Source organism: Lagopus leucura, unplaced genomic scaffold, assembly GCF_019238085.1.
Source record: "Lagopus leucura isolate 7727_CA_CO unplaced genomic scaffold, USGS_WTPT01 Super-Scaffold_650, whole genome shotgun sequence".
In the NCBI taxonomy this organism is placed as follows: domain Eukaryota; kingdom Metazoa; phylum Chordata; class Aves; order Galliformes; family Phasianidae; genus Lagopus; species Lagopus leucura.
The window spans coordinates 1,459,405-1,472,797 of NW_024962253.1; the positions used below are offsets into that span (position 1 = coordinate 1,459,405).

Sequence of the window (13,393 nt, forward strand, 5' to 3'; positions counted from 1 at the left end):
TTTTTTAAGAAAGAAAGATGATCATTGCTTATCATTTGAGAGGGAGGAAAATGACTGTAAATTGCTTGTATCAATTCTTGTTTTGGTTGGTCTGGTAGGAGGAGGGTGAACGGTGGTTAATCCCACTGTTGTTTTTGGAGAAGTGATTACTGGGGACCAGAGAAAGAATATACTTACTGATGATTTTTTAATATAAAAAAATGGGGATTTGACTACATATTTTACTTAAGTATTTTTATCAGCTCCTGTATTTTTATCAGCTCCTGTGTAGGAGCTCATATTTTCATGAAGGTGTTTGAGATCTAATTTGCCATATTGGTAAATAATTTTTACTTTTTCCAGTGATCCTTTGAATACCTCTTTGCCAATATCCAATCCAGTACAGGAGTCCACCTACACAACCTCTGCCATCACCTCTTCCAGTCTGACCTGCTCATCCCAGAGCACTAGCCCAGTAACAACAACTTCCTCCTATGACCAGACTTCTGTGCATAGTAGGATACCGTACCAAAGTTCCATGGCTCCATCAGATCCAACTCCAGCTGCAGTTACGGTGAGTGAATTTCAGAAAAAAACCTTTGAAAAAGGTGAAATATTCTCATACCTCTTAGACTTTTATTACCCTGCTGTGTTACTACTCCTAACCAATCCAAGTGGCTTCTTTGATTCCCAATACCTGCTGTGTTACCTGTGTTTTCTTTTCCTATTGTGTAGCCTTTATTTGGCTATGCTATACTTAAAATGTGTATGCTTCTGATTTTGTGGGTCTTGGCATCCTAAATTGGTGTTTGATCCTTTTATTTGGTAATATTTAACATTCTAGTTAAGTATCCTTCCCTGAGACTTAGGTTTTAAAGAGGAGACTCTCTGTGTATATAGTATTCATGGTGTTTTTCTTTTACCTGACAGTTCCTATCCAAAGATCAATTTTTGAATCTTAAGGAGCCTAGCCAATAGATCTCAAACTGTTCGTGGTCCCTCCAGCATTATTCTTCTGTTGTATTTAGACACCATTAGGAATTAATACTGTTTTATTTTTATTTTAAAACACCTGGGATGAGATCTCACTTAAGACAGAGAGGATCTCCCTTGGGAGATGCTTATTCCGTATAAAGAGAGTAGGTGCTCTTGTAAGTTTGTTTTAAGAGAATTTATTAAATATTTAAGGAACTTGTGAGTGTTTGTAAGTTTGTTTACTTCTGGCCTTTGTTATGTAATGGCTCAGTCACACTTGTCTTCTGCACTAGCTCGTATGTACTGGTGAGGATCAAGCATAGACTATCCACTTCTGTACTCCAGCGTTATCCAAAAAGCAACTGGTGCTTCTCGAGTCTTATCTTTCAATGGAAAAAAATTGGCGTCTCTGTGTAACTTGGATAGTTAAAATTGTGAGTTGCATTAGATCAAAAGCACAACCATTTCCTATATGTTAATGCAATTCTTTCTTTCATATTGATGTGAACCTGAAGTTTGTAACGTACAGTACATGGGAAAGTCTCCTGCTGATGTGTGTAGTATGGGCTATGTATGGGATTATGTATGCTCAGGACACTTTGCACTTGAGAACTTACGTGGTTTTGTTAAAGGAGTAAAAGACTAGTTTTCTTCCTTGTCTTTCGATTTAGAATGAATATAGAATTCTGCATGAAGCATGTTACATGTGTGGTTAATTCTAAAAGTGTAATATACTTCTAAGATAACGTGTTCATTCTCCTTTGTTTACAGAACGGGCACAGTGGTGTTAGAACACAGGCAACTCTTGACAGTAAGTTTACAGAACGTGGTTGCTAACAGGACTCTTTCTAATCTTTCCTTGAAATTTGGTATGCATGCAATTTTAGCAGTGACATCTGGTTGAAGGCTTTCAATAGTTCTCCCTGCTTAATTTTTGACTAATCGATCGGAATTGATTTTGTACTTGCACAGGATGTACTGCTTGCTTATTGGAAGAATGAAACATGGAAGCAACTCTGTTGAATCTATAACCACTGTGCAACACTGAGCAGTATTAAGCATTACAAAAGCTGCTTTACTGCTTTTTCTCCTTTAAAAACATTTCTGAAGCTATTTAATATACAATTTCTTAACTTTTAATCAATTTTTATTTGGAAAGCTGCAACTAGCATAGCATTTAGTTTGCATAAGTAAAAGAAACAGTCACATTCTTGTTGAGCATAGTGCTCGATTGTTCAATTGCAGTCCTGTAGGGAATAACAGTGACCAGCACACTCCCTCTGCTGGGTGGCTTGCAGTCTTGCAGTAGACCAACAGTAACACAGTGTGCTTTGATACACTTCTTTTCGTCTTGGCCCATTCTTTCTTTCTTGAGGGGTGGTATTTTACTTGTAACACTCCTCATCTCTTTGATAGTATAGTTTTGATTTTTTTTATGCCAGCTGCCCTCAGACAAGGGCTTTCACTGGACAGTTTCGTAGTTTCTTTAAAAAAGAACAGATGATTTATTGAAGTGACAGGCATAACATACTAGGATTGCTGTTGATAAATGCTGTAGCTGTAGTAGCACTAATGTATGATAATAGAGCTAGCAAAACACAAGGTATCCCGGCTGTTCTTTGCCAAGAGATGAGGCTCAGTGATTACCAAGGGAGCGCCTCCATCTTGGTGGAGCTCAGCATCCTATCTCTTAATTTTCTGCAGTCCTCATTTTCTCTGCCTTTCTCTTGTCTGAGTCCTTCCAAGATGCTTTCTTTCTCTTAGAACTTAAGCCATACCTGTTTGCTTCCATGCGTGGTGGTTTAACAGCATTTGCATGGAGGGTTGAGTATTATAGTCACATGTTTAGCAGGTTCTTCTTAGAACTCATTAGCACACTGAAGAATGTTAACTTTAATGTTTATTTCATATTAATGAAGTAAAAGGTTCCACTGTGAGCACTGTGGCCTTTGGGATTCTGTGCTGAAACATAAGCAGCTCATTCCTGCAACCCTTAACCAAAATGGGACTGCCCTTGTTGCCGAAAGACTCCCTCCTTCATTTGTGCTTTGTGATGACTTTGTAGATCTCCATCCCTAAGGCTTACAAAAGAGATAAGCAGTCACCATTGTTTCTCATGTGTTATGTGAAAATCACACACCCCTAAAGCTTTCTTACTGGGATTAAAATAATCAAAATGTAGTTGTTGTTCTTCTGGCCTTTGTATGCTGCTTTATGAAAATTTTCAAGGGCAGCAGCTTGAATTAATATCTTCTAGAATTCCAGCATTTCATTCCTTAGTCTCTCTTCCCCTTAAACTTCTTGGATAGTCCAGCCTTTCTATATTACAACATGGAAAGAACTTGAGTATTTGGGTCAACAAATTTTATTAGTATTTCATTGGTGTCAGGTTGAATATAGGTGAACAGAAGTGAGAATACATGTCCAAAGATTTGCCTTGTGAAAGACTGTAATACATAGGACAACTTTGAACATAGAAAACTTTGTCATGTACAGAATTAACAACTGATTTTTGAAATTCACTGCAGGGTTTGTTTTTTTTTCCTATGGAAAGCAGTGATCAGAGAAATTCTAGTATTTTTGCAGTTATTCCGTAGCCATTAAATTGAACTTTTTCTGTGTCAGCTCCCTTTCAATGAAACTTCTATTTTTCTCTATTTCAGGCCCATAAACTGGGATCAGTTTTCTCCCACGTATCTGTTTCATGTGTCCAGACTGTTTTGCCTTTTGTTAACACTTAAGGCAGTGGCCTTTTGTTTTCTGCATTTGCTTCTAATATTGTTAGCTGTTCATCCCTTGTCCTACCTGCTCCTGCTCTTTAATTTCCAGGTCTCATTCTTTTTAAGCTCTTAGCAACTCAAAACTAAATATCTTAGTATTATAATTTTGACAGTCCTGTTTGTCTTGCAGTTTCCTTGTACATCATGTTCAGGCATAATTTAAAAGGTCTTAATAAAGATGGTGATACTCTCCCTCATACTGGAGAGGTCTACTTTGATTTCAAGAAGTGAATCCTGGCACAAATGTATAAGAGTTTTAAGTAGTGTTTACTGCTTTTTATATAAATGTTGTCAGGAGCTGTCAGGTAAGTACAGTTGTGTCCTCAACTGTGCTTTTTTTTTTTTTTTTGTCACACAAATTTCTTTCTTGTCAGCTATCGTTGTGCTTATTGCCAAGATCAAGACCTCTTGCTTTCTGTTTACCCAGCACCTGGTCCGCAGACTAAGTTGGGTCATTCAGGGGAAAGCCAGTATCAACAATAATACTCACAAGTATTTTCAGACTTCAGGTTGTGTGACTTCAAAAGCATTGTGAAATAGCAGCGATCCACTCGGTAGTGGCCTCTGGTGGTGTGTGAGGGTATGGTCGTGGCAGGGCTCATACACAATGGGTCACAACTGTTTCTGAGATTTTTTTTGGTGCATGGCTGGCTAATTCTGTACATTATCCTTCTTCAGAGAAGGAGCTAACCACCTGTCATATAGATTGAATAAAGTGAGACAATATTTACAACTGTTTGTGCGTAATGCTTTGGTCAGCTTTGACATTTTATTATAGCTTCTTTTATTCTAATACAACGCACATTTGAATCAGTACACCAGATTAGTTATTTGTGCCTTTATGCTCCAGCAATCAAAATCCCAAACATCAGAAGTGCTCTTTAGGTTGAAGTGAAGAGCTGGAGCTGTAGATAAGAGTAGATTTTTGTAGTACCTTGAAGAGTGCAAGCAACTTTTCTTTATGGAAAGGATTGAACTTTAATGCTAAGAATTTTGAAATGAGGATGAACTTCTGAACAAAAGCAAGTGTACAGATAGTGGGAGATAACTGAGGACTGTGGTTTACAGCAAGTGTACCAGTGAAAATCAGAAATGTATTCTAAGTGAGGAGCTTAAAGAGAGAAACTGATCACTGTATTGTCATTCCTTCATTCCATAGTAGTAGCCAGATCATTTAATACTGACCCTGGCTCCTATCAGTCAGATTTCTGTAAAACAAAGGTAAAATACTTACATATTGTGTTTCTGAACTCATCTTGAGAGTCAGATATGTTGGAATTTGTGTTTGAATGTCTCTTTTCAACTCATTGCAGCTACTTCATCAGTTTCAGTGTCTAAGACAGAGCCTTCTCCCTCGCTACCTTCTGCTGGTTCGCTGCCTAGCGTGGTATCCACAACCACTTCGCTTCTGCCTTCAGCATCTCAGCATGTGGCAACGTTGCCCAGTTTGCCTCAGTCCAATGACTTGGCCAGCAGCTCCCTCTCCCAGCTAAGCAGGTACAGTGGAAGTTGTGGTAAACTGTGAAGGGAGGTGAAGTTGTGGGGAAGAGGTGTATATAAGGGTGATTGCATAGAGGAGCTGTCAGACCATGAGGTCCCCTTTTCTGTCATGAATTATAATTTAGAGACAGATTCAGAAGAAACAAGGATTTTTTTTTGCTTGCAGATAGGCAATATGGGCTGTCTGTTAATGATGGAACAGCTGCCATCAAATTTTCATGGCTTTTTAGCACTTCTATGTTTCAATGGGATCTTGCTTCAGTATCACAATTTATCACAATCTAAATTAGCGGAATTGATTCTTCTACTTTGCTTTTTCTACTTTGTCCACAGTGTCTGCTTTATGCTTGAATTTATGTGTGAAATGATCCCTTTAAGAGTTCATTAATTTTCTAAATTAAAATAATTCTATACAGACAGAAAAATTACAACAGAACACCACACAATAAGTCATTTCCTTAAGACATTTGAAATATGACGTTGGTGTTCCTTGGAGTCTATGCAGCACTGCTCATTTACAGTCTCTGATTTTTTTGTCCCTGTTACTTGAGCTATTTTCTCAGGCAGGTGACATCCTGGAGCTATACTGATCCTTCATGGTTGTATTGCTCTCATTTGTACTTTATTTGTTGTTGTAATAAAACTAATTTCTTGGGATAACACAGCTTTACATATGTAGGCCAAATGAGGTGTGGTGGATTCTCTTTTGCACTACTGTTGGTGTTTTGTTTTTTTTCCTTTTAATGGATATTGAATAAAATGGTATAAGTGTCAGCCAACTAGAATTACTTCACCAAAATTAGAAGAAAAAAAAACCCCAAACAACCCATATCCCTGCACTTGTTGAAAAGCTGTGTATGTTAGTAGAAATTTTAGTTGGAGGGTTGTTAACAGTTGGGCAAACACTGAATGCCATGAAAGGATGTTGCCTGAATTCCAAATATGTCTGTCTTGGTTGTGCTGCAACTTGTCTGAGTCTCTGCTGTAGGTCAGGTGATGGATTGGGGATTCTTACAAGAAAGGGAAAGTGAGCAAGGAAATAGTTTAAAACTGTATGCTGGACTGAACCATTTCTTGCTGCCTGAAATGGTGTCGTCCTATTTTCTGCAATAGAGAACAGTTTAAAATTCTTGAAGCAAAACTAGTCTGTGAAACTGCCAAGGTTATTGTGGTCCATTGCCCCGAAGAACTGATGTAAGCATTTGCTATTTAGTCAGAGTGTGTAATTTATTCTGAATCATTGTACAATCTTCTTTTAAGCATTAGGTAGTTTGATATTGGCTAAAGAAGAAGTTGCTTGTAGGGATGTGTACATAAATGTCCCTGTATACGCAGTAGGCACATATGTAAGTTGTTCTAAGAAAAATTCATTGTACTAATTCTTTGCAATTTCTTTCTAGCTCACTTTCCAATCATCAAAGCAGCCTCTCCCCTGCCTCAGTGTTATCTTCAGGCACGTCACATGCAGTAAGTCCTGTTAGTATTTAATAGATATTTAGCATATAGTCACTTCCAGAGGTTCTTAATTATCAGAAAAAGTTTGCTGTGTCCCAGTATGCCCAGAACTGAGGTTTGTCTCAGGATAGGAGGACTACTAGTCCTCTAGTGGTGAAAAGGTTGTCATCACTACTTGTGATTTGTACTTCATTGAGAATAACTGTTAGAAGCTTTCCAATTGCACAGCTGTAGAAGATGTTTTTTTTTTTTGCTAGGAAGGGGAAATGGAATAATGAGAGAACTTGTGCAATAAGTTTATTAAAAATAACCTTTAAAAGTGTCTGTTTGAAACTGTCTGAAAGGTGGAGTACTAGCAATCTCCACCAAAAAGGTTAACTGGAAAAATGCAGGTGATGGAGTGGTATATATATCATGACAATGCCTCGTGACAAATGGTGTTAGAGTTTATCACATGGCATTGTTGTCATGTAAGTATTTAATACTTTTGAGAAAAGGCAAATGTTATTGAACACAGTGCTGTGAAGGAGGTTGCACGAACATAAGTCAGACTGCCATGCTCTGTGATGGAGTGCTTCTGTACTATTCCAGTTAAGGTGTGTTTTTTCTTTATGCCTGTTTTAGTTTGTGTTCTTTATCCTGAGTGAATGCATAACTTGAAAATTCACACAACAGGAAGGAAGGACATGTGCATGAGTGCTTACAGCTTCTGTGTGGTGGTGATGATGCTGTATTTTGCAAGTGTGGCCAGATTTAAAAGTTAAGGCACTGTATTATGCTGGGTTCAAGCCATGAACTCCCTTACAGTCAGGTGTTCCTGTAATGTACCTAATCTGCTTGTTTACTGCATTGAGTCTGTTGTAGGTTGTTGCAATTTTAATCTTTCCAATTGTACAAGTGCATTGTGGAAAGCCCAAGAGCCTTGCACTGAATTCTGAAAACAAATGCCATCTTTTAAAAGAATATAAGAGCTTATTTAATAGAAGAACTAGCTTAAATGATTAGGCAGCTCAAGGGCAAAAAATAAAGCAATAAACAGACATTTAAAATTCTGTGATAGGATTTTCTGATTTTTATAGCTGTTTGAATTTAACTTTCACAGAGTGGATTTCTATGAATATTTAAAAATCACAGGCTTGCAACTTAGTTGCTTGCTTGCTATGCAGTTAATGCATTTACTATTAAACATTCTCTTGCATATGCTAATGTTACTTAAAAGATGGTTGTTTTTTTTCCCTCAATATCTTTCACTGTGGTTTATTTGCTCTGTGATACTCATCCTTTTTGTCTTCTTTCTAGCACACTAGTGTTGAGAACACAACTTCGCTCCAGCCCTCAACAACCTTTTCAGCTGCTTCAACCTCAGCCACTAGCACCACATCATCGGTTGTCAGCATGGCAAGCAGTATGAACACTACAAACAGCCTTGGCCTGAGCGTTACCAGTGTGTCTATACCAGCTGCTACCACACGGGCAGCTCCTTTAGTGTCTTCAGGTTCGCAGTATTAACAGATCACATGGATAGACAGAAGACTTCATTCTGCAGGGCTGTCAGTCAAGCATCTCACCAGCAATAACTACTATGCTAAGAAATCCACACTCCTTGACTAGCATTTTCAGCATGCTTTATTTGCTGACTTATAAAATAAAGTTGCTTGCTTCTGTGTTTTTCAAATTTGCTAGGGCGTGGTGTGGCATTTATATAGCACATTCTATCCTCAGAGAGCTTTATAAATAGACATGAGCAATTCCGACTTACAGTTTCGAACTAGGAGATTTACCTGGTTTGTATTCCAGGTTGTAATTAGCTCTTGACTGTGAGTTCACATTAGCTTTAATTTCAGACTTCTCTGTGACTTGAATTCATTAGACAGTATAAAAATACATTGTAGTGGATTGATTATCATATGTCAAAACCCTACTGCCGCATATATGGAGGAAAGAAGTATCTCATGGATGTCTGGGTTTTTCTACAGCAAAACCATATTGAAAAAAGGGTCTATTGACAGAGAAACTGGGGAGGCTTCCTGTACTTAAGTAGAAGCAATACTCAATGTCTCTGGTGCTTCTGTGATCAACTTAACTTGCTAAAGGAAAACTCTGTGGAGGGAAGTGAACAATTTTAAGTATTAAAATCAAAATTATACATGAGAATTTCTCATTTCCCATTCTCACTGTAAATGGAGCATCTGACTGACTAAAGTGCCTTCTTTTACCCTCTGCTTCATGGAGGCAACTGAAACTGTCTCAGTCTTCTCTTTGCTTTTCTCAGCTGTTACAAGTCCCTCACAAAAAGTACACTGGCAGCATTTAATGCTTACCAGTCCATTGCTGGCAGCAAAAGGGGAACATACTGACAGCAGAAAGTGAAAGAATTTATGTTCAGATCAAGAACATTGCCTAAATTCTTATCTTCAGGAGAGACCTTAAGGATTGTGGGAACTTCTGTCCTGTAGTTCTGCCTAGCTGAACAACAAAATTGGACCGTTCTCTGATGGGACTGTTTTAAGTCTAAAGTAGTTGTGCTTTTCCTTCCTTTATGTGTGGATGTGAGGCGATTTCATAAAGTGGCATTAAATTCTTGTGTTGTTCTGCTCTTTAAAAGCTATGCTAGTGCAGCTCCAGGGCTTGCGAGCCATCTTGTTTTCAGTGCTGAAGCCTTTTCTTTTCTGAAGGTCTTCTTTAAGTGTCTGTATTTTGGTTCTACAGGCAAAGCTCCCCCCAACCTGCCCCAGGGTGTACCACCCTTGTTACATAACCAGTATATTGTGGGACCTGGAGGACTTCTACCTGCCTACCCAGTAAGCAATTTAATTGTACTTGTCCTTAAACCTTGATGCAAGTGGGCCCTCCAGACCTGCTGCTGCCTATGCCAAGGCATTTTGAATTATGAAAATGTTGAAGAAATATGAAATGTATGTATTGGTGTTCACTGATGTTAATAGAAAACTTCAGAATTGTTTGTACAGACCTAGCTGAGCTACATTAGAGTCACAAAACATTTCAGTCTCCACTTTACTCTATTTGCATGGAAGTTCTACAGTGCTCTGTCATTGCACAATGCAACATATAGCCCTACACCTTTAACTGAGGCTGAATCTAGATCAAACTGTTTAAAGCCCTGAATTCATCAGTGTCAGAAAAAAAGTGTTACAATGATGTTGTATTTTTATCTGTCTTCAAGCAGATTTATGGTTATGATGATCTCCAGATGCTTCAATCCAGGCTGCCAATGGTAAGTAAATAGCTTGAGTTTGTTCCATTATAAACAAGTGATCTTTAGTGTTGATCATCTGTACAACACAGAGTACAGAGTACTCTACAATACAAATTACTTCATATAATGTTGATTAAGAGCTTATCCGTCTGTTTCATGTTCTGTTTTTTTAATATCCAGAATGATTTTACCTGATGTTGTAGACTGATATAAAGCGATTGTTCCATTTGTCCATCTGCATATGGAATACAGAAGCACAGTCTGTGCTTTGACTAGAATTCTTTTAACTGTATTGAAGCAACAGTGTAAAATCTCATCAGTTCTAATTGAAATCTGAGTATGAACTTTTCCTAGCAAGGGGTGGCATAGTGAACAAACAGACATCTGTAATGGCATAGTATACACGTTGATAAACATTGTGTGCATGTTAAAGATTGTGAAGACTATTAGCATCTGGCATATTTGCAGTATGCACTATGGCAACAAACCCATGAGCAGCAAGTGGGAAGGTATGAAAAAGTTTGTTTTAACTGAATCCAGAATTAAAAGGACATATGAGTGAAACTCATATTCCAGGCAGTTAGACTCATAAGGATCCTTAGCCTAGAATGTGAAAAGGTGAGGAGTTGTTACATGTCACCCTGAAAACTGAAGTGAAGATGGTAGCATGTAACTCAGAAAAGTAAGAGGATGAAGCAGTGCACTATATGCATAAAGGTAAAAAATGAGCAGTGCACTGCAGTGATCTGAAGAGGAAAGGTATTACTGAGTAAATGTTTTGGCCAAGTGCAAGAAAGTGCCAGGTTTTCCATGTGTAATCTGGAGGTTAGCCAGTTGGAGTACAAGGATGTCCCAGAAAAATACTGAAAATCAAGGGAAGGATAGGCACACAGGATAGTGCTGTGGTTAAGAGAAAAGAAAGACAGAAAGCAGTTGAGAAAGAAATGGTTTCAAAAAACCCAGTCTGACAGCTGAATTGAGATGGAAGAAAAAAAAATGTGGATAATAACTGATAATTAATGGTATGTTGGAAGAAAAATGTATTGCCAGAAGAGAAGATAAATGAAGCCAAAAACGGAGGTAACAGGCAATGTTAAAAAGGGTGAATATTTCCTGTAATGAGAAAAAGAAAAGCCATGGAAAAAATACTAATATTTAGCTGCAAAAGAAGCTTCATAGCTGTCACAGAACGATGGTGGAAAACTGGCTGTTTTGTTGTTGGGAAGTTGTTCAGTGGAAGATTTTAAATTGAGGTCTGATGTAACTGACATTCAGTGATTTGGAGATCAGTAATGAAGGTTTCTGAAAATCATTTTTATTTTCTAGTAAAACTTTTGAAACTCAGAAAAGTTGCAGAGTGAGTGGATGACTCCATGTTGAGATAAAGGGAAAGACCTAGCTAAATGAAGACGTGGCAACCTGATACCAGTTCTGGGAAGAAGTTACCAGATAGCTAGGAAAATAGAGCAAATATGTCATGGAGAGTGAGGTGGGAGGTATTAAATGAGAGATCATGCAATGAAATAGGGTAATAAGAGCTGTAGTATTAAAGCAAGGACAACCCTGTGGAAGTAAAATAAATAAATTTTTTTAAAAAAATTGATGAATGTGAAGTAAAGAAACAGACAACAGACACGAGCAAGAACATGCTTGGATAAAAATAATTTTTTAAAAAACCTGTGCTGCAGAAAGTGCTAGAAGTAGATTTATGATTCTAGAATAGATGCTCTCTTTACAAAAGAGAACTTTGGTGACATGTTTCTGGTGACTTGAGTTCATGTAAGACAGTAAACAAAAAGTCTTGGAAATTTGGGAAGGTGTGGCACACTGCAGGTAAAAAATGTGAGACAAGAGAGCAAACAATAATTGGCCTGGGCTTAGGAGTGTGCACAGAACAGGTGAGCAGGAGGTGCAAGAGCTGTGGGCTTTGAAAGGTTGTGGTCAGTGTGGGCACCTTGTGCTACTGTAATGCAAAGATGTATGCTTCTGCAAGCCCATGTCTGGGCCTCTGGCTGCTGTTATTGATAGGGGGGAGCATGCTTATGTCCTGCTTCATCCTTATTTTTCCATGGACATTTGTGTCAGAAAGATGGTGTAGCTTACTTTCACCTATAAAGGCAGAAGATAATGTTAGAGGAGATGAAAATGGGCACTGGTACTTCAAGCTTCAGTTCTTGAAAAGTGGTAAAGGAGTTAGACGAATTGAGCATCAGGGAATAAATGTGGTTGCAGGATAGGCTGCTGCAACTCCTGAATGATTTCTTCAGTCTTCAGGCTGGCTAATTCTCAAGTTTGTGTGTTCAGAAAGAGACTGTTCTTTGGGGTTGCTTGGTTGATAAGTAGTGGAGCTACGTATGTCACAGCTGTGGGAGCTAATCTCTGAGGTACCTTTTGAGTCAGGGCAGCCGTGACTCATGTTTTTCTTTGGGGTTGGACTCGATGATCTCTGGAGGTCCCTTCCAACCCCTACAATTCTGTGATTCTGTGACACTAGTACAAAGTAAGCTGCCCTGGCTGCAAGTTTTAGGTTGGTGCGGAGAATAAGACTGGTGCTGGGAATGTATAAGGGGCACACCTGCCTGACCATTTATTTCATTGCTATGCCTGTTGAACATGTGACTTGAATAAAATGAATGTCCAAACATTTTAGGAAAAATGTCCAAATTTATATGCACAACAGTTAACAAAGTAAGAAGATAGAGATGAGTACTCAGTGAATGTGTAGGATCTTTGGCAGATCTACTCAGTGCCTTGGCATGTTCTTAGCAAGTTAATGGCAGACAGGAGATGTGGATTGGCCTGAAACGTATGGAAGAATGTCCATCCTTGCAGGAGCCTGTGCACAGACAAGAATCTGAGGATCTCCTGAGGCCTTTGTGGAGGTGGGTGAGTGGGTGGGTGGGTGGGTGAGTACATGACATAGGAGGTTTATTTCCTCCTGTGATGCTTTATTGATTCTGATAGCAAAACTACTGACAAATGTCTTTAAAAAAGGTTTTTAATTTCTGTCCTATAAATACTTAACAGATGAAAAATATGATGCAAACAAATAGATTCAGTTAAATAAGAAGATGATGAGTAGCCATGGCCAAAGGGTTTTTGGCAGCTGTTAGCAGTGTCTCTGTATGGTGAGTAAAGGGGAGAGTTGAGGTATGCTCATGTTAGTGGAGCTGCTGTTGGTGTATGGCTGTGTCAGACAACAGGTGTTGTGGTAAAGGCGTGGGGTATAGGTAGTGTGTGATGAGGCTTGAACTGACTATTTGTTTGTAGTTTTCACTTTTGGCTGCTGATTATTAGTAAAATGGCCTTATGTAGGTTGCCCCTAAAAAGTACTTGTGGTTGAGCAAAAGAAGATGCTAAAAGCATTATTTTAATTAGTTATTTTTACAAGAAGTGAACTTTAGTCTGCTATTAAGATAAATAAATAGAGAAATAATTGCATAAATAGTTGAATAAATAGGTAACTAGGAAGAGGGTGGGAGGTGCG

General features: G+C 38.4%; 1 protein-coding gene across 5 annotated transcripts in view; it reads left to right on the forward strand.

Annotated features, from left to right (window-relative positions):
* UBAP2 (ubiquitin associated protein 2) overlaps window positions 1-13,393 on the forward strand; it is an 86,214-nt gene that overhangs the window by 60,304 nt on the left and 12,517 nt on the right. For 4 of the 5 annotated variants that reach the window (XM_042862311.1, XM_042862308.1, XM_042862309.1 and 1 more), the window contains exons 15-21: window positions 343-553; window positions 1,726-1,765; window positions 5,048-5,231; window positions 6,635-6,701; window positions 7,989-8,184; window positions 9,399-9,490; window positions 9,874-9,924. In XM_042862311.1, the coding sequence (XP_042718245.1) occupies window positions 343-553; window positions 1,726-1,765; window positions 5,048-5,231; window positions 6,635-6,701; window positions 7,989-8,184; window positions 9,399-9,490; window positions 9,874-9,924 (841 nt within the window). The remainder of the gene's footprint in view (window positions 1-342; window positions 554-1,725; window positions 1,766-5,047; window positions 5,232-6,634; window positions 6,702-7,988; window positions 8,185-9,398; window positions 9,491-9,873; window positions 9,925-13,393) is intronic. The other variant, XM_042862310.1, reaches the window with a different exon arrangement.